General features: G+C 50.9%; 3 protein-coding genes across 9 annotated transcripts; 2 read left to right on the forward strand and 1 right to left on the reverse strand.

Moving 5' to 3' along the window:
• Window positions 1–66: 66 nt before the first annotated feature.
• Window positions 67–10556, forward strand: Atg9a (autophagy related 9A). Of its 5 annotated transcripts, none has more exons than XM_034497867.2 (17): window positions 114–253; window positions 531–591; window positions 1194–1251; window positions 1640–1771; window positions 1908–1951; window positions 2430–2494; window positions 3733–3894; window positions 4030–4171; window positions 4715–5463; window positions 5544–5697; window positions 5803–5982; window positions 6350–6598; window positions 6788–6966; window positions 7073–7190; window positions 8488–8710; window positions 8835–8980; window positions 9483–10556. In XM_034497867.2, exons 4-17 carry the CDS (start codon window positions 1669–1671, stop codon window positions 9486–9488), a joined length of 2520 nt encoding a protein of 839 aa, XP_034353758.1. In that variant the 5' UTR covers window positions 114–253; window positions 531–591; window positions 1194–1251; window positions 1640–1668; the 3' UTR covers window positions 9489–10556. The 5 variants fall into 5 exon arrangements, with proteins under 5 accessions (XP_034353756.1, XP_034353757.1, XP_034353758.1 ...); XM_034497868.2 differs by having other exon boundaries at window positions 1197–1251; window positions 9483–9629; XM_034497865.2 differs by lacking the exon at window positions 531–591 and having other exon boundaries at window positions 67–253.
• Window positions 10557–10856: 300 nt separating this feature from the next.
• Window positions 10857–19398, forward strand: Abcb6 (ATP binding cassette subfamily B member 6 (LAN blood group)). Its single transcript, XM_034497654.2, has 19 exons — window positions 10857–11712; window positions 12003–12140; window positions 13046–13226; window positions 13384–13485; window positions 13642–13825; window positions 15049–15170; window positions 15649–15758; window positions 16062–16127; window positions 16298–16423; window positions 16572–16648; window positions 16735–16798; window positions 16893–16978; window positions 17199–17256; window positions 17480–17584; window positions 18154–18328; window positions 18461–18573; window positions 18764–18858; window positions 18938–19006; window positions 19133–19398. The coding sequence occupies exons 1-19, from the start codon at window positions 11167–11169 to the stop codon at window positions 19239–19241; spliced, it is 2526 nt and encodes an 841-aa protein (XP_034353545.1). The 5' UTR covers window positions 10857–11166; the 3' UTR covers window positions 19242–19398.
• Window positions 19399–19506: 108 nt separating this feature from the next.
• Zfand2b (zinc finger AN1-type containing 2B) lies at window positions 19507–22546 on the reverse strand. 3 transcript variants are annotated; one of them, XM_034497655.2, is made up of 10 exons: window positions 22435–22546; window positions 22236–22311; window positions 21870–21964; window positions 21524–21655; window positions 21237–21388; window positions 20703–20795; window positions 20564–20624; window positions 20411–20478; window positions 20081–20153; window positions 19507–19791 (listed from the first exon to the last, which is right to left on the reverse strand). In XM_034497655.2, the coding sequence occupies exons 2-10, from the start codon at window positions 22288–22290 to the stop codon at window positions 19735–19737; spliced, it is 786 nt and encodes a 261-aa protein (XP_034353546.1). In that variant the 5' UTR covers window positions 22291–22311; window positions 22435–22546; the 3' UTR covers window positions 19507–19734. The 3 variants fall into 3 exon arrangements, with proteins under 3 accessions (XP_034353546.1, XP_034353550.1, XP_034353549.1); XM_034497659.2 differs by having other exon boundaries at window positions 19507–19892; window positions 22435–22544; XM_034497658.2 differs by having other exon boundaries at window positions 22236–22308; window positions 22435–22519.
• Window positions 22547–23607: the final 1061 nt, after the last annotated feature.

Genomic DNA, 23607 nt, shown 5'->3' on the forward strand with positions numbered 1-23607 from the left:
GCCTTTCGTCCTGCCCCCTGGGCTAAGAATTGGCTATCATGTCTCCACCCACTTTTTTCATTGGCTAGACTGGCTGCGGGTGACAGTGAATGACAGACGGAGGGCCTAGCGCTCCGGGTCTGGCTGAGCCCAGCAGAACAGACCAGCCTTCTGGAATCGCCCGGGTCGCGGTTCCTACGGTGACACGCGAGGCTGGTAACTGGAATCTCCAGACCCAGGCCCAAGCTGGCCAGGGGTGCCCACAGAACCCCAAGTGAGCTCGAGATGCGTAACGGGGACAGGGGAGCGGCGGGCGGGCCGGGGGCGCGCAGCCAGAATGTTTTGATAGAGGGCGCGCGCGGCCAGGGGAGCGCGCGTGCGCCGGGGCCGCGCGCGGGGTTGTCCGCTGTTGGGAGCCTAGCCCCGGGCCTGGGGCCGGGCGACCCTGGGGCGCCCTGTGCTCAGGTCTAGGTGGCTGGGATTGGGGAGGCATCCCAGCCCACCAGGGATATCAGCTGTAGATCTGGCTCGACCCCCTCCGCCATCCACAGACACCCCTGAGCACAGGCCCTTCCTGGGGAGATCCATGGGCCCTGGGTCTACACTGACCAGGTGAGTGTGTTTCCTGAGGCACACGCCTCTTACTAACCAAGGGACTTCCTCTGGGACCAGGTCGGACCAAGATCCACCATCCCCAGAGTCTTCACTGATTGGGAGTATCCCATACCACCTTGATCCCACCTGGCACTAGACACCCAGGGAACCCACTTATTCAAGCAGAATCCGGAGTCTACATGGACTGGAAAATTCCGATCCAGAAGCTATGCCTACCTAAGTCTCTGATGCTAGGGAAGCAGAAGGGATTGTCCAAAAAAATCTTGAAGACTCTCATTTGGGTTTTTCTGGACCCCAAAAAGCATGTCTGATTTATAAAGTTGAGGTAGACCAAATATAAAGCAGTCCCAAAGGGCTGTGTGCATTCTGACCTGTACTGACTCACTCTCCACAGCGTCAGAGAGTTTAGTTTCTCCTGGGTATCCTCAAAGTAGATGAATGGTCCTACATAGAACATTAGGAGACATCTGACATAACTAGAATGGTGTCTCTTCCCCATCTCTCTGCCCTCCTCTTAGTGGGGCTTGGGTGGGTGGGAGGGTTGGATTTTTTTCTGTCCCAACTCCCCATTCTTTGAGGCCTGACACCTTTTCCTCCAGCAGCTGTCCAGCCAGGGCACCCAGGACTGACGTGGAGCAGAAACTGTCCATGGAGCTGGTAGGGCCATGTGCTTATCTTAAACATTTGTTTACAAAAAATGCTTCCAAACTGTTAGTCTCTAGAGAGACCAGGGTTTCCAGGAGGGGCAGGGGAGGAAACTTTCTCATCATTGGACAGAAAATAAAACAACTCACCCCATACCAAAGGGGCAGATTCTGGCCCAGTAGCTACCCAGTAAAGGTTCTGGGGATGATGACCAGAGTGAAGGCCCTTAGGTCCCAAGGTTAGCTGTTCTTCTTGGGCTATTATCCCTGAACTGCTTCTGAGCCAAGGAGGTTAGTGGTGAAAACAAATCCCAAGTATACTTTCTTATTCCTTCTGGCCTGGTGGGCAGGACAGCAAGTAGACAGTGCCTGGATCTGATCTGGGTTCTATTCACTGGCAGGTTAACAAGGTGGACAGGGGGCTGCGGTGATGGCACAGTTTGACACTGAATACCAGCGCCTAGAGGCCTCCTATAGTGATTCACCCCCAGGGGAAGAGGACCTGTTGGTGCACGTGGCTGAGGGGAGCAAATGTGAGTTTGGGGACATGACAGCCAGAGTTGGGGCGCGGACAGAAGTTGCTGGAGGAACCCTGAGGGAGCAGGGCAGTGAGTGGGGGAGGGGGGTAGCTACCTCAGAGATCTGACATCTCTGCTCCTTTGTCCGCAGCACCTTGGCACCACATTGAAAACCTTGACCTCTTCTTCTCTCGAATATCCTTTGTGTGTCTGCACTGGAGCTCTTCCACCGTTTAGCCTTTCTCTGAGCTAGGGCTCTGATGGGAAATGGGGATGAGTTTCGCTCCAGTTCATGAAAGGGGAAATGAAACTCATATTGAAATAACGATTGTTAAAATAATGATGCCTTGTATTTGCTGAGAGCTCTATGTCCTTGTGTTACTTTATGAAGAACTCTTCTAAGGGTGTTAGTTGTTAAGGGTAATTATGTCTTTTGACTCTGTCATTTTGGTATTAAGTACTTTGAATGCCTTTTCCTAGACCCAATAACCCTAAAAGGTAGCTATGGTTATTATCATTTGCCACTGTGGACAAAGCTTAGAGAAGTAACCTGTTAATGATCACACTCCAGAGAGTTATAGAGCCAGGACTTCAGCTTGGGAGTGTGTGGACGTCAAAGTCTGTATTTCTTAAGTGTCTTTGCTTACCTGCCACTTTTCCTTAACACTTACACGTTTATAATCTACATCAGAAGAATGGCTTCACATGTATGCTCATTGGAGAGATTTTTGAACTCATGTAAGTATACAAAGGGATGCTTGCTGTGGTAAAAGAATACTTATTCTGGTCTTCCCTTCTGCTCATGCCTGGCTACATCTGTCAGTGCAACGCAATCCTAGGCCCCAAACTCTACAAACCTTTATATCTCAGGATCAGGTATAACATTTAAACCTCTTAAGGTCTTCCCTCGGGTTGTGGTGGCACACGCCTTTAATCCCAGCACTTGGGAGACAGAGGCAGGTGGGTCTCTGAGTTCAAGGACAGATAGGGCTACACAGAGAAACCCAGTCAGAGAAAAAATAAAAAACAAAACAAACAAACAAACAAAAAGAAGAGCTTCCCAAGTCCTATTTTTTTCATAGCAAGAACTTATAACTTAATCATTTCACCAAGGCTATAGGAGGATATATGTGGTTTAGTCAGGAGGTCTTGCCTGACTGCACTTTAGCCCTGCTGTGGGAGTCGGGAGAAACAGTCTGGTGTTACTAGTGGGGATGGGATGGTTTAGAAGGGGAGGGGTTTGTTTGTTTGTTTGTTTGTTGTTGTTTCAAGGTTTTGTTTGTTTTGATTTTTGTTTGGGTTTTTGAGACTGGGTTTCTCCTTGTAGCCCTGGCTGTCTTAGAACTACCTTTGTAGATCAGGATGACCTCAAACTCAGAGACATTCACCTGCCTGAGTGCTGGAATTACAGGCGTGAACCCCCACACCCAGCAGGAAAGGCGTTCTTGCTGATAAGAAAGGAGTTTATGGCTGGTCGTGCTGGCGCAGGCCTTTAATCCCAAGCACATCTGCATGAGTTCAAGGCCCATGTGGTCTGACCAAGAGAATTCCAGGACACCCAGAGATACACAGAGAACCCTGTGTGGGAAAACAAAACCAACTAACCAACTAAACAAAAGATTGCTAAAAGTTTGGGCTATTGAGCAGCAGAAAAAGGCACCTGTGTTGTTCCCGTTGACATGAGTTGGATCCCCAGTCAAAGACCAGAGACCATATATATCATCAAACCTCTGAAAATCAGATCCAGTGGCTGTGGCAGCTTATCGTGACGAAGCAGGCTGCTTCTGCAGCACCTGAACCTAGGAGCAATTTGTGCCCTTAAGTCTTGTGAGATTAAGCAGTAGCAGAGGCCATTAGGAACACTTCAGCCCCTTTAATTTCCTCTCTTGTTCAGCAGTCTCCAGCCTCTTCCCTCACTCTGTTTCACCAGCACCTCTCTGACTCGTGGCCTGTATCCTTTCTTTTCAACTCCCCAGGCAGTTCCTCTTTGTGGTTGCCTTCACCACCTTCCTGGTTAGCTGTGTGGACTATGACATCCTATTTGCCAACAAGATGGTGAACCACAGTCTCCATCCTACTGAGCCTGTCAAGGTCACGCTGCCAGATGCCTTTTTGCCTGCCCAAGTCTGTAGTGCCAGGTAAGGATGGTCCTGAGACACTGCTCATGAGTAAAGAGGAGAGTGGGGTATGAAGCAGCAACTCACACTCCAGAACATGTTGCTAAGATTCCATCCTCAAGGACCCTACTTTATCCCCTTCTTTTTCCATGCCAGGATTCAGGAAAATGGCTCTCTTATCACCATCCTGGTCATTGCTGGTGTCTTCTGGATCCACCGGCTTATCAAGTTTATCTATAACATTTGCTGCTATTGGGAGATTCACTCCTTCTACCTACATGCTCTGCGGATCCCAATGGTAAGACAGGAAGTTGGACCATTAGCAACACAGCCCAAGAGATCTTAAGAAGGATGATATGTATTCCTGAGCATCACATGTCTATAGTTCTCAGCGGCAGGTATGATAGTCAGAGTTCTGTTAATGTAAGGAATATCTGAAGACGATCATCATATTAAAGAGAAAAGATTGATTTTGCCTCAGTTTTGGAGTCTATAGTTGGTTGTTAATATTGGCTGGTCCAGTACGCACTTTAAGGTAAGAGCACATGACAGAGGAAGCCTGTTCACTTCATGGCAGCTGGGAAGTAGAGAGGCCGCAGGAAGGGGTGGGATCCAAAGTCCCAGTTAATCTCATCTAAGAGCAGCCCCTGATTGGCAAAGGACCAAGCCCTTAACACATGGGCCTTTGAGGGACAATCCAGAGCTGAACTGGAACAGCAGGTCAGGAACTATCTCTGAGCACATGACTTACATCTTATATTAAGCAAAACTTTGCATCTGTGTTGAACAAACGGCTTAGCTAACATCTCCTACACTGTCTCTTGTCCGCCCTCTTCTGCAGTCTGCCCTTCCATACTGCACATGGCAGGAAGTGCAGGCCCGGATTGTGCAGACACAGAAAGAGCATCAGATCTGCATCCACAAGCGTGAGCTGACAGAGCTGGACATCTACCATCGCATCCTGCGTTTCCAGAACTACATGGTGGCCCTGGTGAATAAATCCCTCCTGCCTCTGCGCTTCCGTCTGCCCGGTCTCGGAGAGGTTGTCTTCTTCACCCGTGGCCTCAAGTACAACTTTGAGCTCATCCTCTTCTGGGGACCCGGCTCTCTGTTTCTCAATGAATGGAGCCTCAAGGCCGAGTACAAACGTGGAGGGCAACGGCTAGAGCTGGCCCAGCGTCTCAGCAACCGCATCCTGTGGATTGGCATCGCCAACTTCCTTCTGTGTCCCCTCATCCTCATCTGGCAGATCCTCTATGCCTTCTTCAGCTATGCCGAGGTGCTGAAGAGAGAGCCAGGGGCCCTGGGAGCGCGTTGCTGGTCACTCTATGGCCGTTGCTACCTCCGCCACTTCAATGAGCTGGAGCATGAGCTGCAATCCCGCCTCAACCGAGGCTACAAGCCGGCCTCCAAGTACATGAATTGTTTCTTGTCACCGCTGCTGACTCTGCTGGCCAAGAATGGTGCCTTCTTCGCTGGCTCTATCCTGGCTGTGCTTATCGCTCTCACTATCTATGATGAAGATGTGTTGGCTGTGGAGCACGTCCTCACCACTGTCACCCTTCTGGGAGTCACGGTGACTGTGTGCAGGTGTGCCAGGGTGTGGGTGGGAGTAGCACAGTGGCATTCTGGGAAAGGCTTCTGTCTCACCATGCACCTGATCCCTCTAGGTCCTTCATCCCAGACCAGCACATGGTATTCTGCCCCGAGCAGCTGCTCCGAGTGATCCTTGCTCACATCCACTACATGCCTGACCACTGGCAGGGTAATGCCCACCGCTCGCAGACCCGGGACGAGTTTGCCCAGCTCTTCCAGTACAAGGCAGTGAGTGGAGTTGGAGTTAGGGCCTGCTAGAGACTGGCTGGTATCTTGGTGATACAGGCTGGGCTGTGTCCTGCTTGCGTGTAACCTCAGTCCCCTCCCTTTTAGGTGTTCATCTTGGAGGAGTTGCTGAGTCCCATTGTCACACCCCTCGTTCTCATCTTCTGCCTACGCCCACGGGCCCTGGAGATTATAGACTTCTTTCGCAACTTTACAGTAGAGGTTGTCGGTGTGGGAGACACGTGCTCCTTTGCTCAGATGGATGTTCGACAGCACGGCCATCCTCAGGTACTAGGAGAGGTCAGAACAGATGGCCAGGGACAATGCTGGCACACAGTAACCTTGGGAACGCTGCAAAAGGCTACCCTTTCTGAGCCAACAAGTCACAAAAAGGGTAGCCCCTCCTGTGGGCATCCCTGCACCAGGGACATGTTGTTTGGTCACCAGGAATCTGGCTGGATTCCAGCCTTGATTTGAACCATCAGTCACACTCCCTTGAGAAAAAAGTACAGTATAAGTGACTGACCCAGTATGTGGCCACTCCTGGGGTGGGCATCAGGGCTTTGACAGATATGACAATGCCCTATTGTCACTGTCCTCCAGGAAGGGCTGCCGTAAGCATTCAGACCTGATCACTGTCTTCTCCCTTGCACAGTGGCTATCTGGAGGGCAGACCGAGGCCTCAGTGTACCAGCAAGCTGAGGACGGCAAGACCGAGTTGTCACTCATGCACTTTGCCATCACCAATCCTGGCTGGCAGCCACCTCGTGAGAGCACAGCTTTCCTGGGCTTCCTCAAGGAGCAGGTGCAGCGAGATGGAGCAGCTGCTGGCCTTGCCCAGGGTGGTCTGCTCCCTGAAAATGCCCTCTTCACATCCATCCAGTCCTTACAGTCTGAGTCCGAGGTGTGTATCTGGGGCCTGGGTGAGGGCAGTGGATTGTGGTGTGGGGAATGGCACTGGGCACAAGGTGCAAGGTTTCCTCTGTCTATTCAGTCTGGGCTGTTGGGTCCTGAGGCTGAGGACATTGGAGGACCTAGAGGCCTCCCCTGCCCTGAGAATTCTGCTTACCCTATTTTTTTTTTTTTTCCATAGCCATTGAGCCTTATTGCAAATGTGGTAGCAGGCTCATCCTGCCGAGGACCCCCACTGTCCAGAGACCTGCAGGGCTCCAGGCACAGGGCTGATGTTGCTTCTGCCCTTCGATCCTTCTCCCCTCTGCAGCCTGGACAGGCCCCTCAAGGCCGGGTTCCCAGTACCATGACAGGCTCTGGGTGAGTGGATGGGGTCAGGGTGGGAGGTCATGGCAGTAGCCTACAAAAACTGGTGTAGATCTTGAAAATGTTGATGCCTGCTGTCTATCTGTGCTGGGAGGGACAGAGTGGATGCCAGGACAGCCAGCTCCGGGAGCAGCGTGTGGGAAGGACAGCTTCAGAGCCTGGTGCTGTCCGAATACGCGTCCACTGAGATGAGCCTTCATGCCCTCTATATGCACCAGGTGAGTGGGCAGCTAAGGAGCAGATTTCAGCCCTTCTCTGCCTCTGCGTTTTCACAGAAATCCTTTATTGGAGGAGCTGGGGTTAAGATGGGGCTTCTCTGTGTAACAGCCCTGGCTATTCTGGAACTGGCCTTGAACTCTAAGAGATCCACCTGCCTCAGCCTCCTGAGTGCTGGTATTAAAGGTATACACCACCTTACCCAGCCGTCATGTATGTCCTCTTAATGGCATCTTTAGCCAAGAGTACTCCCATGTTCCCTGCCCTGTTCTCCTCCTCCTGCTCTCTCCAAGACTCAGTACAAGTCTCCACTCTCCTGAATTTAATTTTTTTCAGTCCTGAGGATTGAACAGATAAGGCCTTGGAGATGTTAGGTAAGCCCTGAGCTATATCCTTAGCCTTCTTTTGCTTTATTATTCGGAGAGCTATTTTCACTAAGTTACCTAGGCTGGCCTTGAACTCACTTTGTAGCCAGGCTGGCTTTGAACTTGTGATCTTCCTTCCACAGGCTCCCAAACAGCTGGGGTCGCAAGCATGTGCCTCCACACCCAGCCCTTCATCATAAATCTTGATCTTTCCCTTCCTTTCCTTTCTCCTCGTCTCTCCTCCCTTTCTTCACCACTCCCTTTGGCTGTTTAAAAGGGAGTCTGACTCTTGACTATGTAGACCAGGCTGGCCTCAGTCCTGCTACCTCATGTTTCACTGTCATACACAGCTGCCTGTGGAATTTTCTTGTTCTGATTTTCTCCATAGCATCTGATGCTATCTGACATTCTTGGGTTTTGTCTTTTTTAATACTTTATGGTCTATTTTTCCTTACAACCACCACCACTAGTGTAAAGGCCCCACAAAGACTGGCAATTCTGTTTGTTCACTGCTGTGTTCTGAGTGCCTAAAATAATACCTGGCTCTGAGACCCTCTGTTAACTTGTTCTTTATTCAAGGAGAGGGTAAAACGAGGGACAGAGATGTAGCTCAGTTAGTAGACTGCATTCCCGGAGTGTACAAGGCCCGGGGGTCCATTCCTAACACCACCTAAACATCTGTAATCCCAGGGAAGATGAAGTCAGATCAGAAATTCAAGGTCATTCTCAACTACCCGTTGAGCTCAGGGTCAGGGTCTCCTGAGAAGATCATAGAGCACACATCTAATGTACACCACTAACATCCGGGATGCAGTGAGTCTGGGATTCTAGGTGAGAGTTTGTGAGTGGGAATTAAAGATGCTGCAGTGGGAGGAGGAGCTGTGTCAGATGGACATCCTTCTGTCCCCAACTAATCAGCCCTCCACTTCTCCAGCTCCACAAGCAGCAGACCCAAGCTGAGCCGGAACGGCATGTGTGGCATCGCCGGGAGAGTGATGACAGTGGAGAGAGTGCCCCTGAAGAGGGCGGAGAGGGTGCCCGGGCCCCCCAACCCATCCCCCGCTCCGCCAGCTACCCCTGTGCAACACCCCGGCCTGGAGCACCTGAGACCACCGCCCTGCATGGGGGCTTTCAGAGGCGCTACGGGGGCATCACAGGTATCCAACTGGGAATACAGGGTTCTTTCAAAGAGACCATCAGAATGGGGTCCAAGGAGACTTACCCTCCAAGTAGTCCTCAAAGCCTTTCCATTGTTCCTCATGGTCTCATTTCTCTCTATAGATCCTGGCACAATGCCCCGTGCTCCCTCTCACTTCTCCAGGCTGCCCCTGGGAGGATGGGCAGAAGATGGGCAGCCAGCATCAAGACACCCAGAGCCGGTGCCAGAGGAGGGCTCAGAAGATGAACTCCCCCCTCAAGTGCACAAGGTAAAAGCTGTGAGGCCAGGAACCACGGCCACAAATGGTGACTTTCAGTGAAGACAGCGTCTCATGTAAATGAGCGTGTCTCCCGTTCCATGCTGTTGTCTACTCTCCGGATACACTTTCTTGGGCTGGAGAGATGGCTCAGTGGCTAAGAGCACTGGAGGCTCTTCCAGAGGATGCAGGTTCAATTTCCAGCACCCACATGGCAGCTCACCACCATCTGTAACCCCAGTCCCAGGGGATCAGATGCCATCTCGTGGTCTTCACAGGTACCACATGTGATTCAGACTTAGATGCAGACAAAACACTCATAGACAAATACATTTTTTAAAAGCAAAAAAAACCACTTTCGTCCTTTTGCTGCTCTGAAGTTCAAGGCTTACTTCCCCAGCTTCCAGTTGTTTTTTTTTTTTTTTTTTTTTTTTTCTTTATTTCCCCAGACTCCTCTGGGGCAGGAAGATGGCTGAATACTGTCTGTATTACCTGTCTTTTCTTTCCTCCACAGGTATAGACAAGGCAGAAGCTGGCTCCCATGCTCCAGGATGGAGGCAGCAGCTGCCCTGCCATCCCTTCTGCCTGACATGAGAAGGATTCTCCGAGTGTCGCCTGGCCCCACATGTGTGGTGTTTTGTGTGTTCCTGCCTGGCCAAGGGAGGTGCCAACGCTGGGCTTGCCATAGCCCAAGAAGAATTTGAGGCCTAGGGACTAGGGGCACACAAGAGTCTGACCTCGTCCCCAGGATTCCCTTGGCTCAGAGTGTGGTGCTAGAAACTGGTCCCCAGCCCAGCCCCAGTACTGCCATCTTTGCATCCACCCCTGCAAGTCTCCAGAGGGCTTCCTACCACAGAAGCGCTGCCAAGCAGAAGAACCTGTGCCAACTGTGGAGTGGGGAGGCAGGGCCTGAACCCTCAATCCCTGCAGCCTAGCCCCCCATCTGGAATAGCTGAGCAGCTCAGGCTGTGGGCCCTTACCTCCAGTCCTCACCCACTGCTGCAGCACGACCCCCTCTTCCCTGCACATCACTGGCATGTGTGTGCTGCTTGCCTTCCTTCTGTTCACTTGCCCCCCCCCTTCTGTTTGGCTTTGGCTTTTTGTTGGGGTGAGAGCCCTAGCTCCCAGCTCCCCTCACACTATCTTTTGACACTAAGATGGAAGGTTTCTAAGTTGCAGGAACAGGATGAAAATTCTTTACTACCCTCTTCAACCCTTTAAGGATGGGCACTTGGGAGTGTGAGGCCTTTCTGGCTACTTATAATATACTCCTATCACCTGCACAGGGGGCAGACAGGGCAGGAATGTGACCTCAGTTATATATACATCCCAGCAAGACAGCTCTGCCCTGTATCCCTCACTTACCAAAAGGAGGGTGGAGGGATAATGGACTCACCCTAGCCTAGGGCTTCGACACTGCATGCTGGGATTCAGCTCCTACCCTTACCCCATACTCCCTTCCCCAGTTCTGCTCGGCTGTGGGAGGTAAACTTATGCCGAAGGTGGAGGACTCTGCTGTCTCAGCCCACAGCAGCCCGGGTGGGAACCCTGTACAGCTTGATAACCCTTAATAAAGAAGGGACTTTGATCGGGTTGTGGCTGTGTAGTGTGTTTCGGTAGCTTGCTAATGTGTGAAGCCCTGGGCTCGCTCTTTAGCACTATGACAAGAGGAAACTAAAGCGGGTTCGAGACCAGCGAGGCTACGGTGTATTAGCTATTTAAAAGATGACGGTGAGGGGTGGCAGATTCAGAAGGACAATTCTGTGGAGGTCAAAGTCTGCAGTCAGGTTCAGGTCAGATTTCCCGCCCTGAACACGTGACCCCGTCGGTTCTCAGCCCTATTTGCGTTCCTCACCCTTGGCCAATGGGAACCCTGGATAGATCTGGTGGGCGGGGCCGCTGCCGTAAAGGACACAACATTTTTTGTGCGGCGCCTCCGAGCTGCAGGGTCCCAGCTGCTGGCGAGTGGGAACCGGCAAGCACGGCGTACGTGGCGTGGCTTGCGTGAGTATGCGTGGTAGCGGCGCGTGCGTGAAGAGAGTGGGCAGTGTAGCAGGTCCACGTGCGTCCCATCCCGCGACCCCAGCGGCGTAGCTTCATGTCCCAGGACACCCTGGTATCTGCGGCCCTCTCTGAATGGCCTGCCCGACTCTGATTCTACAGTGACTTCAAGTTCAGCCCAGCAGCCACACATCGCCATGGTGACTGTGGGTAACTACTGCGAGGCCGAAGGGCCGGTGGGGCCGGCTTGGACTCAGAGTGGCTTGAGTCCCTGCTTCTTCTTCACGCTAGTGCCCTCAACACTCATGACTTTGGGGGTACTGGCCTTGGTGCTGGTTCTTCCCTGCAGGCGTCGGGAGGTGCCTACTGGCACAGAACTATCTTGGGCGGCTGGCCCTCGGGTGTCTCCATATGTGCTGCAGCTGTTTCTGGCCACACTTCAGATGGCACTGCCCCTGGCCGGTCTGGCTGGCCGAGTGGGCACTGCTCGGGGGGTCCGCCTGCCAGGCTACCTACTATTGGCTTCTGTGCTGGAGAGTCTGGCCAGCGCCTGTGGCTTGTGGCTGCTTGTGGTGGAACGGAGCCAGGCACGGCAGAGTCTGGCAATGGGCGTCTGGATGAAGTTCAGGCATAGCTTGGGTCTCCTGCTCCTCTGGACTGTGACATTTGCAGCTGAGAACTTGGCCCTAGTATCTTGGAACAGCCCGCAGTGGTGGTGGGCCAGGGCAGATCTGGGCCAGCAGGTAAGGGGACTTCCGGGGAGGAGACACACTCATGTTTGACAAGTACTGCGCCTGGACCTACTGGCTCCATGCTTTAGAAAAAAGAATGGAATGTCTGGCGGTGACTGGAAGCTGATAGCCAACTGGTGGGGCTACCCAGCATTGGATGGGGTGTGTCTATGCTGAGTCACTGTGCTTTTTCTTTTTTTAAAAAGCCTGTTGCTAGGCTCCTGATAAGCATCTGAGCAGTGTAAGAAGTAATACAATAAGGTTTTGGTCGTGGTTCACACCTGTTCTCTCTTTCATTCTAGGTTCAATTTGGCCTGTGGGTCCTGCGTTATGTGACCTCTGGAGGGCTATTTTTCTTGGGGCTCTGGGCCCCTGGACTTCGCCCCCAGTCTTATACCCTACATGTTCATGAAGAAGACCAAGATGTAGGAAGGAGCCAGGTATGCCAAGTGTGGTGGCACATTCCTTTAACCCCAGAGACAGGCAAATAGATCTGTTGAGTTCAGAGCTAGCCTGGTGTACAAAGTGAGTTTCAGGACAGCCGAGGCTGTTGCACAGAGAAAGCCTCTTTCAGAAAAAAAAAAAAACAAAAAAAAAAAACAAAGGAACCAGGTGGCCCCAATTTTCTCAGTCAAGAGTGTATCTTGGTGCATGTGCTGGGCTAGAACCCAGTACCTTGTGAATGCTAGACATGTGTCTACCACCAAGCTACTTCCCAAGGCCCTCTGAATGCTGGGATTTATTTTAATTTTATTCAGTGTCATCCTCTCTGAATGAAATGGGTGCAGCAAAGAAACCAAAATAGCCGCTTCATAGGTGAAAAGGCAAAACTTTATTTATTTCAAAACACCAAAGCTGTTTCTCAGGGAAAGCAGAAAAAGGCATGGGGTGGGGGTCTCCCTGGTTATATGTGACTGGATACCTGGATGAAGGGAACTTGGGAGTAGAGACTGGGAGCAGTGACTCTGACATGCTCTTAGGCATCATAGTGTGGTCATAGTTGTGGTAATGGAAGAACCACGTGTCCCTTTTGCCAGAGATGAGGAGACCGACCCCCCTTTGCCAGTAGAAGTATCTTTAAGCCTCTGAAGGAATGCTGGCTTTTGTCTAAATACCAGACTTTGGGGAAAGAAATTTCTTGGGGGACCTGATAATCCCATCCCGCAAGGTGAATCAGTTCCCATCCCAAAGCTCAGTTTGTGACCCAGTGCCTTTCGTAACTCTGAAAGGGATCGAGTGTGAGCCTTAGATACCTGTGAACTGTGGTCCTGTATATTATTCCCTGTGGGATACCTGTGCAAGTATACTTCCTTGTAAGCTCCCCTCCTGTGTGACATCTTCCTAGGGCCGCTCAACAGACCCACGATCCACCTGGAGAGACCTTGGCAGGAAGCTTCGACTGCTGAGTAGCTACTTGTGGCCTCGGGGAAGTCCATCACTACAGCTGATTGTGCTTATATGCCTGGGACTCATGGGGTTGGACCGAGCACTCAATGTGTTGGTCCCCATCTTCTATAGGGACATTGGTGAGGGGATGGAAGGGTATGTTCGACCTAGTGGCTGGGTTGGCCCTTACCTGGGGAGGTTAAGCAAAGATGGGAGGTAGGTGGTCAGAACCTGGAGCAGTTTTGCCTTAAAGAGTCCTAGTTGTTGAAGGTAGACCCTGATGCTTTTAATCCACAGTGAACTTACTGACTGCGAAGGCTCCTTGGAGCTCCCTGGCCTGGACGGTTACCACCTATGTCTTCCTCAAGTTCCTCCAGGGGGGTGGCACTGGCAGTACAGGTATGGGGGACTCTGTCTTCACATTGTCTCTCTCATGGGAGCTCCCTCACTGTCTTGCTTCTGATATCCCTTGGGTGCTTAGACCTCTAGCATCTGGGTGTTGGGCTAAATTCCTTCAGCCCCCAAGACATCTTAAAACCTCCCTGGCTTCCTCAGGTTTTGTGAGCAACTTGCGAACCTTCCTCTGGATCCGGGTGCAGCAGTTTACGTCCCGAGGTGTGGAGTTACGTCTCTTCTCTCATCTGCATGAACTCTCACTGCGTTGGCACCTGGGCCGGCGTACAGGGGAGGTGCTTCGGATTGTGGACCGGGGAACATCCAGTGTCACAGGACTGCTCAGGTGCCACACCAGTGGAAAGTGTATATGGGAGGGGCGCCGGGAGGACTCAGCCTGAGCTGCTCAGCCACACCTACCTTGCTTGGTTTGGTCTCTTTGGCAAATTACAGGAAGAAGCATAAAGTCAAATAACGCCAGTAATGCAGACAGCTCAGTGTGGTGGCACATGCCTGTAATCTCAGTAATTGGGAGGTAGAAACAGGAGGATCCGTAGTTCAGGGCTAGCCTCAGCTACATACTGAGTTTTAGCCTCTCTTGGACTACTTAAGATTCTGTCTCAAGAAACAAAAATGGGGTCTTGAGAGAAGGATCCACAGTTGAGAATACACATTGCTTTTGCAGAGGACCCGAGTTCCCAGTACTACTTGCCTTAGGCAGCTCAGACACCTGTCACTCTAACTCCAGGAGATCTGACACTGTCTTCAGGCTTTCTGAGGCCCCTCCCACACCTACAGACATGCACATAATTAAACAAAAAAGAAATGAAAATATAGACGAAACCTTTTGAGTTCCATTCATTTCTCCAGAGTTTTCCTACTGTGTTTAGTATGGTAAGCTATGTATTTTATTTTAAATCTCTGAAGACTCAGAACTAATATGGTACTGTGAACATCTTTTTAAACCAAAAGATTCCATGACATAGGCTCTTTTTTGAAATTGCTTTAACAAAGTATCATGGGGGTTAGTTTTATTTCTTTTTTGGTTTTTCGAGACAGGGTTTCTCTGTGTAAAAGCCCTGGCTGTCCTGGAACTTACTCTGTAGATCAGGCTGGTCTTGAACTCATGGAGATCCCCAGTGCACCACTCACTACAAGCAGCTGAGATTCTTTTTCATCCATGCACAAAGATCTCTCTTACTTGTAATTGATAGAGGTTACTTTGTTGTTGTTTGGGGGTTTTGTTTTTTGTGCACGTGAGTGCATGAATGTGTGTGTGTGTGTCTGTGTGTGTGATGCTGAAGACTGAAGCACCTACTGCCTTGCATATGCTAGGTAAACACCCCATCCATATCCTTAGACCCTTCTTTACCTGGGCTAGCTTGCCTTAATCTCAAGAGGGCTGGGATTATAGCCTTTGCCACCAGGCCTTCTTAGCCATCTACCTCTTGTGGGGTAGAGTCATTCTAGTCTGTTGTTGAAAATGAAACTATGCTAAAGTAAGTCCATAGAGGTAGGGTTACTGGGTCTCAATCCTCAAGCCTTTCTCTCCTTGACTTACCCTTCTAGCTACCTGGTGTTCAACATCATTCCCACCCTGGCTGACATCATCATTGGCATCATCTACTTCAGCATGTTCTTCAATGCCTGGTTTGGCCTCATTGTGTTCCTGTGCATGAGTCTTTACCTCAGTGAGTGCTGCCCCAGGAAACCATCTCCCTGAACTGTGTAGGGTCTTCCTTGGCCGTGAGCCCTACACCCACTAAGCTGACTCAGCTTCAGCAGGCTGAGGGCTGGTAGGCTAGGCTAGGCTCTGTTTACTGCTAGTGTGATAGGCAGGTCTACCCCCCTGTTAAGGTAAAACAGATAAAAGCCAGGGAAGGGCATGTATAATGTATTACATCCTCACTGTGTGAGCAGTCCTATGTAGAACAGTGCATCTTCTCATATGCTCATCAAAAGCAACTTCTACATGAAACTTTGCAAGACTACAAAGATATCTTGTATGCAACTCCTTTCCTTGGTGAATTTACAGTTCTTTCTCCAGGTCTGGGTCTCTGGGTGCTAGCATAGGTTTGGTATGTGTGGCACAGGGGATGGCCATCTATATTTGGTCTCAGCTGTTGGGGATGATGTCTTGTTCTTTCCACTGCTGTCATCCTCCTCTAGTCCTGACTATTGTGGTCACTGAATGGAGAGCCAAGTTTCGCCGTGATATGAACACACAGGAAAATGCCACCCGGGCACGAGCAGTAGACTCTCTGCTAAACTTTGAGACGGTAACAGAGGCTCTGAGATGGTGGTGGGAATCAAGGAGAGGTGGAGGAGCATGGCTGGAACCACCAAAATGATAAGAATCTGGAGGGGATATTAGAGATTGGGAAGAAGCAGAGGCAGGTGGATCTCTCTGAGTTCAAGCCCTAACTTGGCCAGCAGAGCCTGTTTCAGGCCAACCATACTACACAGCAAGACCCCATCTCAAAATTTTTTTTTCTATTAAAAATAAATTTAGAAATTGGGAAGAAGGGATCATGACTCTGGGGAGAATGATCCCTCAGCTGTGTCTCGTGTGACCCCATCAGGTGAAGTACTACAATGCTGAAGGTTATGAAGTAGAACGCTATCGAGAGGCCATCCTCAAGTTTCAGGTGAGAGGACTCGTGGGACCTGTCATTCATTACCAGGCCTGAGGACAGTGAGACCCAGGGCTTCAGCTGAAAGTGCTGGCAACCAGAGTAGGATTTGGTGGTAATTGACCCACCCAGGCCATTCCTTCCTCCTGGTTGTTTTTTGTTGTTGTTGTTGTTTTAATCCCTAGGGTTTGGAGTGGAAGTCAACCGCTTCACTGGTTGTACTGAATCAGACCCAGAACTTGGTGATTGGACTTGGGCTCCTTGCTGGCTCCTTGCTTTGCGCATACTTCGTCAGCGAGCAGAAGCTACAGGTGAGGCAGAAGCATGAGAGAAAGGGTAGGAGACAGAGAAGAGGGACATGTGTGAGCCACTAGGCTCCTGGATGACACATAAATGAAGTAACGATGAGAGCAACCTGCAGGCTTCCTGTGACATATCTGCTTCTCCGGGTCTCTATAGGTTGGGGACTTCGTGCTTTTTGGCACTTACATCACCCAACTGTACATGCCTCTCAACTGGTTTGGCACCTACTACAGGTAACCTGATTTCTTTCCCTTTGCTGCTCAGGGTGCATTGCTAGCCCTCAGTTCCTTGAGGGAACCCCAGTCTTTGCCTTTTGCAGGATGATCCAGACTAACTTCATTGACATGGAGAACATGTTTGACTTGCTGAAAGAGGAGACAGAAGTGAGTAGAGGAGGAATAAGACAGTGTAGGGAGAGTTTCTTGTGTCCAGAGAATCCCAGGCCAGTGATGGTAGCACATGTTGGCTGTGTTCCAGGTAAAAGATGTTCCTGGAGCAGGGCCCCTTCATTTTCTTAAGGGCCGGATTGAGTTTGAAAATGTGCACTTCAGCTACGCTGATGGGTGAGCTCCTCCTTTTTGCTTGTTTTCTCTTTCCCTCACACTGCCTTCCTGTCCCTCATCCTGCTCTGAACCCCACCTTTGCAACCTACCACTGTGGGGCAGGGTACAGGGAGCCTAGACAGGAAAGGGTAAGGACCATCAGTAGCTCTGGGGATGAAAATCCATCTACTACTGGGTGATCCAGTAGATTCAATACAAAATCCACCATCCTTGCTTACAGGCGGGAGACCTTACAAGATGTGTCCTTCACTGTGATGCCTGGACAGACAGTGGCTCTGGTAAGAGGAATCCTAGCTACTTGGCCCACATTCCTTGAGTTTCTCTCATTTGGTGCCTATGATTGATCATTATAATCTGGGCTAGGTATTCAACACCTGGTTATAACAGGCAACAAGACTGAATGTAGCAGCCCTCCTGGATGCTGGTGGCCTCTTAAAGAGGGAGCCTCAAAAGCCAGAGGGAGGTCCTGAGAATGTTCTTCCCATGTTTCCAATGTAACAGGTAGGCCCATCTGGGTCAGGAAAGAGCACAATTTTGCGCCTGCTGTTTCGCTTCTATGACATCAGCTCCGGCTGCATCCGAATAGATGGACAGGACATTTCACAGGTAAGGTTGCTGCAGAGAAGACTATAATTTAGGGATTGGTGGAAGAACAGCAAGGGGTGGGCATCCCTGAGATGTCAGCCTTGCAAAAAAGCTAGGCCCTTGCGTGGTATGATGGTGTGTGTAATTTCAGCATGGCAAGGTCAAGGCATTCCAGAGCTACAAAGAAGTTCAAGGTCAACCAGAGTAACTTAGCCAGACCTGGTCTCTAAATAACTGGGGAGGCGGGGGGTGGGGGGGAGAGGCTGGAGCTATATAGCTTAGTAACCTAGCCAAGGCCCCCAGACTTGCTCCCCAGCACCTCCAAATGTTTAAAAACCTGGGTCTTAGTACCATGCGATCAGCAGTCACCCAGGAAAGTAATGTGAGGTATGCTTTTCTGTGAAGCAGGCAGAAACCATGTTTTCTGTTCACGAATGGGGAAGATTTGAAGTGATTGCCCAATTTGCCCACCCAGCTAAGACTTGTGGTGGTCATGACTGGAATCTTACCCTCTGCTGCTTATCCCTGGTGCTTCCTAGAAGCCTGGAGGGCTCTCACAGGACAGGGCATTTTTGGTTTTTTGGTCTCAGGTGACCCAGATCTCTCTCCGGTCTCACATTGGAGTTGTGCCCCAGGACACTGTCCTCTTCAATGACACCATTGCCAACAATATCCGCTATGGCCGTGTCACAGCTGGGGACAGTGAAGTAGAGGCTGCTGCTCAGGCTGCAGGCATTCATGATGCCATCTTGTCTTTCCCTGAAGGTGAGATCTTCCTCCCTATCCAGTGATACCCTGTCACTCTCTCAAATTCAGTTCCACCCCTTCCTTGCCCACCTGGCCACAGAAAACCACCTTATTTACATGTGATATGAGGTGGGTACTTAATATCCACAGGATATGAGACACAGGTCGGGGAGCGGGGTCTGAAGCTGAGTGGTGGCGAGAAGCAGCGAGTGGCCATCGCCCGCACCATCCTTAAGGCTCCTGACATCATTCTGTTGGATGAGGTGAGGCCCCAGCGCTTGCCTGTCATTCTCCCTCCCATCTTTGCCTGAGCAGTTCCCTACCTTACAACATCCATCTTCACCCAAACAAGTCATGAACCCAGACTCTCCCTGAGGCCTCCACAAGCAGCCTGCATCCTCCCTCCCTGGAACCTCTGGGGAACAGAGTGATTCACCCAAGCTCTTTCTGTAGGCAACATCAGCACTGGATACTTCTAATGAGAGAGCCATCCAGGCCTCTCTGGCCAAAGTCTGTACCAACCGCACCACCATCGTAGTAGCACACAGGTACAGGACTACAGGGTTGACATGGCTGGCAGTGTGGACCACTTTGGATGCAGGTAGTAACTGATGTCTAACCTCTCAGGCTGTCAACTGTGGTCAATGCTGACCAGATTCTTGTCATCAAGGACGGTTGCATCATAGAGAGAGGAAGGTGAGCCATGAAGGGTATGAACAGGGCAGAGGCTCCCAGAGGGTGTCTCCCTTGTTCACCCCTCTGTTCTCTTTGAGATTGGGATGAAACCAATGAGTGGGACTTACCCCTCCTTTGTCATCCCAGGCACGAAGCCCTGCTATCCCGAGGTGGTGTGTATGCCAAGATGTGGCAGCTGCAGCATCAAGGTCAAGAAACTGTCCCTGAAGACTCTAAACCTCAGGACACAGCGTAGAAATAAAAGGGACCTTCCAAAGGCTAACTCAGGAGAAAAAGATATGGCCCCTCTCCTTGCCTTCATTTCATCCTGGTTAGGAGTTTGGTGCTAGATACTTAAAGGAAAGGGACCTTCTAGAAAGCACCGCAAGGAAATAAATGGCCTGTGCAAGGACCGCTGTGGTTTGGTTGTGTGGCTGTGGTTTGGTTGTGTGTGGGACTGCAAGGGGCTGCCACCCTTGAGCTGAATGCACATTCCGAAAGAGAAACACAGCACTCAGACATCTCATTGCCAGTCTTTACTCTTCCAGCCCACTCCCTGTCCGATCCATGTGGTAGCCCCAGGGAAAAGGGGGTAACATGATGAAAGACCATGTGGGGATTGAGTCTGGTGAGCACCTACCAAGGCCCCAACCAGAGAGCGCTTCCCGGCCGCCCTCTCCTTCAGCAGCTCAGCTAGGTTAGCTGCACAAGCTTCCTTCCTCTCCAGGCTCCATGGAGCGTCCTCCACGTCACTCCTGCTTGTCACTGCCATCCAGGCTTCTCTGTGCTTCCTTTCCCTGTGTACCCTGGAGATGTGAGGGCCACAGTCCTTGGGTGAGCCTCCCTCCCCAAGCCCAGGACCCTAGCACAGGCTGCAGTTGGACGGCTTCAAGCTACGACTCTGCGCCTGGAGCAAGGAGAGGAGAAGGAGGAGACGGTGTGAAGTCAGACAGGAGAGGACAGGCTTCATTTCAGGGCTCAGCATGAGCTGAAGTCACTGGAAAGAAGCAAAGGGATAATCCCCACGGCAACACTATCCACAGCTGGGCAGGACCAACCCTCCAACACAGGACCCAGTTCACACAGTTCTCATACCCGCTGCTGCTGGTATTCTGCCTCACTGGCTGACAGTGCCTGTGCTAACGCCAAGTCTTCTTCCTCCTGAGAACTGGAAAGGAAAAGCTTAAGTTGGTGACAGTAATACCTAAACTCCGAGGATTTGATCTGTTCAGTATCATGGTACTGAGTACTTTTGAGTGTGACCTCTATCTTTATTTTCTATAATCAATATGGTATTTATCAGCATTACTGCCATTGATATGGCCTTTGGGGATATACAGTTCATCTAATTTTGAACTCAAGATTTTAGCAGTTGTAGTGGGTTTGGTGATCCAAAGAGATCTTGTCCTCATTCAGAATAGGTACCTTGGGACCTGGGGTTTAGCCTCTGCAAGGGACAGTTCCAGGGCACGCTGCAGAGCCTCGTCCTCACTCTGCAAAGGGAAAGAGAAAGACCAGTTTCCATGACTTTGCTCTGTGTGGATTTACTTCTGTCTATCTAACCTTTCCCCAACTCACCAAGCCATTCTGCAAAGCAATAACTGGAGGGGCTGTCCTGGGTGGAAGCTGGGGTGTGGCTCTACAGAAGACAGTAAACAGGCTGTGGTCAAAGATGTGAAGGGGTTAAAATGGGGAGAGGAGAAATGGGTAGGCCTACCTGCTGGGGGAGGATGATGAAGGCAAGGTCCGACTTGGACTGGGGACAGTGCTTGTAGAAGCCAGACCTTGTGCTCTGGAGATAGCAGCAAGCCTGAAGGGAAGAAAATCATTCTAACAAACCTCCCAGGATAGGCTTTGGATGTCAAGAGGGTAGTCTGTAACTTTAGCTACCTAGAAGGTTCAGACAGGTAAACTGAAAACTGTACAGGGCACAGTGAGTTCAATGATAGCCCAGGCAACTTTGTAGAATCTTGTCTCCAAGGAATAAAAGGAGCCTGAAGTAATGTATACTGTAATATACAGGGTCTGAGGCAGGAGGACTGTCACAAGTTTGAAGGCAGCCTGGGCTAAGAAGTGAAACCTCTCAAAACAAAACAAAAAGGGGAGTGGGGGGCAATGCAGTATCTCAGTGGTAGAGTGCTTGCCTAGCTTCAATCCACAGTACCTCAAAAGGGGACAAAAGCATATAGACTGCCTTGGTCAAGGCAGACATGGCTGAAGCAAAGCGAGTAGGGTACTTGGTGGTAATTACCCTGCCCGGCTGGTCGGATGACCTTCCCCAGAGCAATCATGGTCCAGTGGGTGACGGTGCTTGATGCAGAAGTTTCGGCCACAGCGGTCACAAGTCAGTTTCATCATCTCCCGCTGCCGGCAGCCAGAACGTTCGCACTTATTGGTGAAGATCTGGGATGAAACAGGGTTTGTTATTTATGAAACTCTTACCTCCTCCTCTAGCTCCATGGAGCTAGCCTTTTAGGTTTGTACACGTCAGTATACCAAGCTGGGTTGTGTCACTAACCACCCCCATTATTTATTTACCTTGCGTTTTTGCTGTGCTGGATCAGAGCGACAGTCTCTGTCAATGTGCTCTCCCACAGCCCGGTCAGGAGGCTCCCCTCTGGCCACTGGCACTGGCACATTACAGAGGGGGCACACAGGTACCTGGATATCCTATAGTCAAGGGTCAGGAGTCAGTCTGAGAGCCAGCCAATCTCTTAAAGAACCTGAATATACCACTCACAAATACACAAAGTTTCCCAGTCCTGAGCTTAGAAACACAGTAACTAAGAGGGGAAAACATAACATAGACAGATTCCTGAAAGCATCTGCACCCGCTCTCCTCTCCATACAACCACCCCTACCACCCTCACGATCGCCCCCTCACCTTTTGGTAAGCTGATCCACAGTGATGCTGGGCGTAGGCCACATGGTCTGCGCAGAAGATGCCCGAGCAGGCATCGCACTTGAGTGGCAAAAAATCTACAGAAAATGGGTCGGGTTGCAGGTTCAAAGGGAACCTAGATGTCCTTTCCTCTTGCTTAAAGCTGCTACTCCAGTAGGAAAAACTATTTGCAACACATTGCACCTCTTCCACAGTACAGGATCAATTTGGTCACGCCCCTAGTCTCCGCCCACAACTTCGAGCCCCGCCCTCCTGGCCTTTCCAGCTCCAGTGCCCACCCTCCCTGCCCTACCTGCAGTCCCCAGCCCCAGTCGTCCGGCCCCGCCTCCCGCGTGCTCCGCCCCTCACCCAAGCGCTGACAGCTCGGCTCGGAACAGTGAGCCCCGAGGTCCGGAAACTCCATCGCCTGGCCGTGCGGGGCCTGCTGCGGGGAAGAAACGAGAGCTGAGCGTGCCAAGGACTCCTGCTCCGGGCCCGGTCCGCAACACAGCAACTCCGGGGGGCTCCCCACCCCGCCCCTTCCTCTCCCCCGCCCAGCACAGGTTACCGAAGCCCGGGCGCCTGCCGGCCCGCGGCCCCTACTCCTCCTCCCGAGGGCGCGCGCGCACTGACGTCATCACGTTGGGCGGGTCCATCGCGGGCAACAGTAGACTGCAGGCGGAGAGTCCCAGAAGAGTTGAGCCACTCCCGGGAGCCTGTGTAAAGCTTTGAAGTTTTTTTTTTTAGAACCAACCAGTGAAGGCAAAGTGAACAAGGGTGGTTTAGAAGCAGTTCGGTCTTTGGCCTGCTTCTCACTTCGTTACTTTTCTCTAGCCATTTCTCAAGGCCCAGGCTGCCTCTTTTTTGTGATGAGTTAATGTGTTGTTCTGTGGTGCAGATTCCTCTCCAGGTTTTAGCGTTGATGTTTACCCTCAGACATCCCTGGCCCTTGTCAGTAAGACCTGAGCACACCTGCTCTGGCATCTCCTTTCCTCCATTCCAGTTTACCAACCTGGCATAGTGTCTCACGCCTTTACTCCCAACACTTGGGAAGCAGATGCAGGTGAATCTTTGTGAGTTCGACGCCAGTATGGTCTACATATCGAATTCTAGGATACCCAAGACTACATAGAGACACCCAGTCTCATGGGAAAAAAAGAAAGAGAGAAATAATTACCTGTCCCCCAGTTCCTAGAGAATTGCAAGTTGGCTCCCAAGGTAAAAGCATCTGCCACACAAAGGAGACTACCAAGTGAAAAGGGACAACCATAGTGAGTGAAAGGAGAGAAGAAAAACAACCGGGGAGAACTGCACACCGCTCTCTCCAATAATAACAATTAAAATACAGCGACAAGTCAGGGACTAGGTTTCATATTGGATCCAGGCACGTAATACCTAGAGTACAGCAGTCACAGATGTGGAACTTTTATCATCTACAAAGCTAGTTTAAACAGACTTCTGGGTCCCAGGACGTCTGATTTAGTGGGAAGTTAAACACACACACACAAAACAAAACGACCCCAAACCCCAAAACAAGCAAAAGGACATAAAGCAAGGTGTAGTGGCTACACCTTGAGTCCCACCCAGCACTCTGGACTGAGGCAGAGAGACAGAGAGCTCTGTGAGTTCCAGGCCAGCCTGGTCTACAAAAGCAAGTTTCAGAACACACAAGGTTGTTACACAGAAAAGCCCTGTCTGGGAAGAAAAGACAAACAACAACAAACCCCAAAGACATAGTAGG

This window comes from Arvicanthis niloticus, chromosome 3, assembly GCF_011762505.2.
Source record: "Arvicanthis niloticus isolate mArvNil1 chromosome 3, mArvNil1.pat.X, whole genome shotgun sequence".
In the NCBI taxonomy this organism is placed as follows: domain Eukaryota; kingdom Metazoa; phylum Chordata; class Mammalia; order Rodentia; family Muridae; genus Arvicanthis; species Arvicanthis niloticus.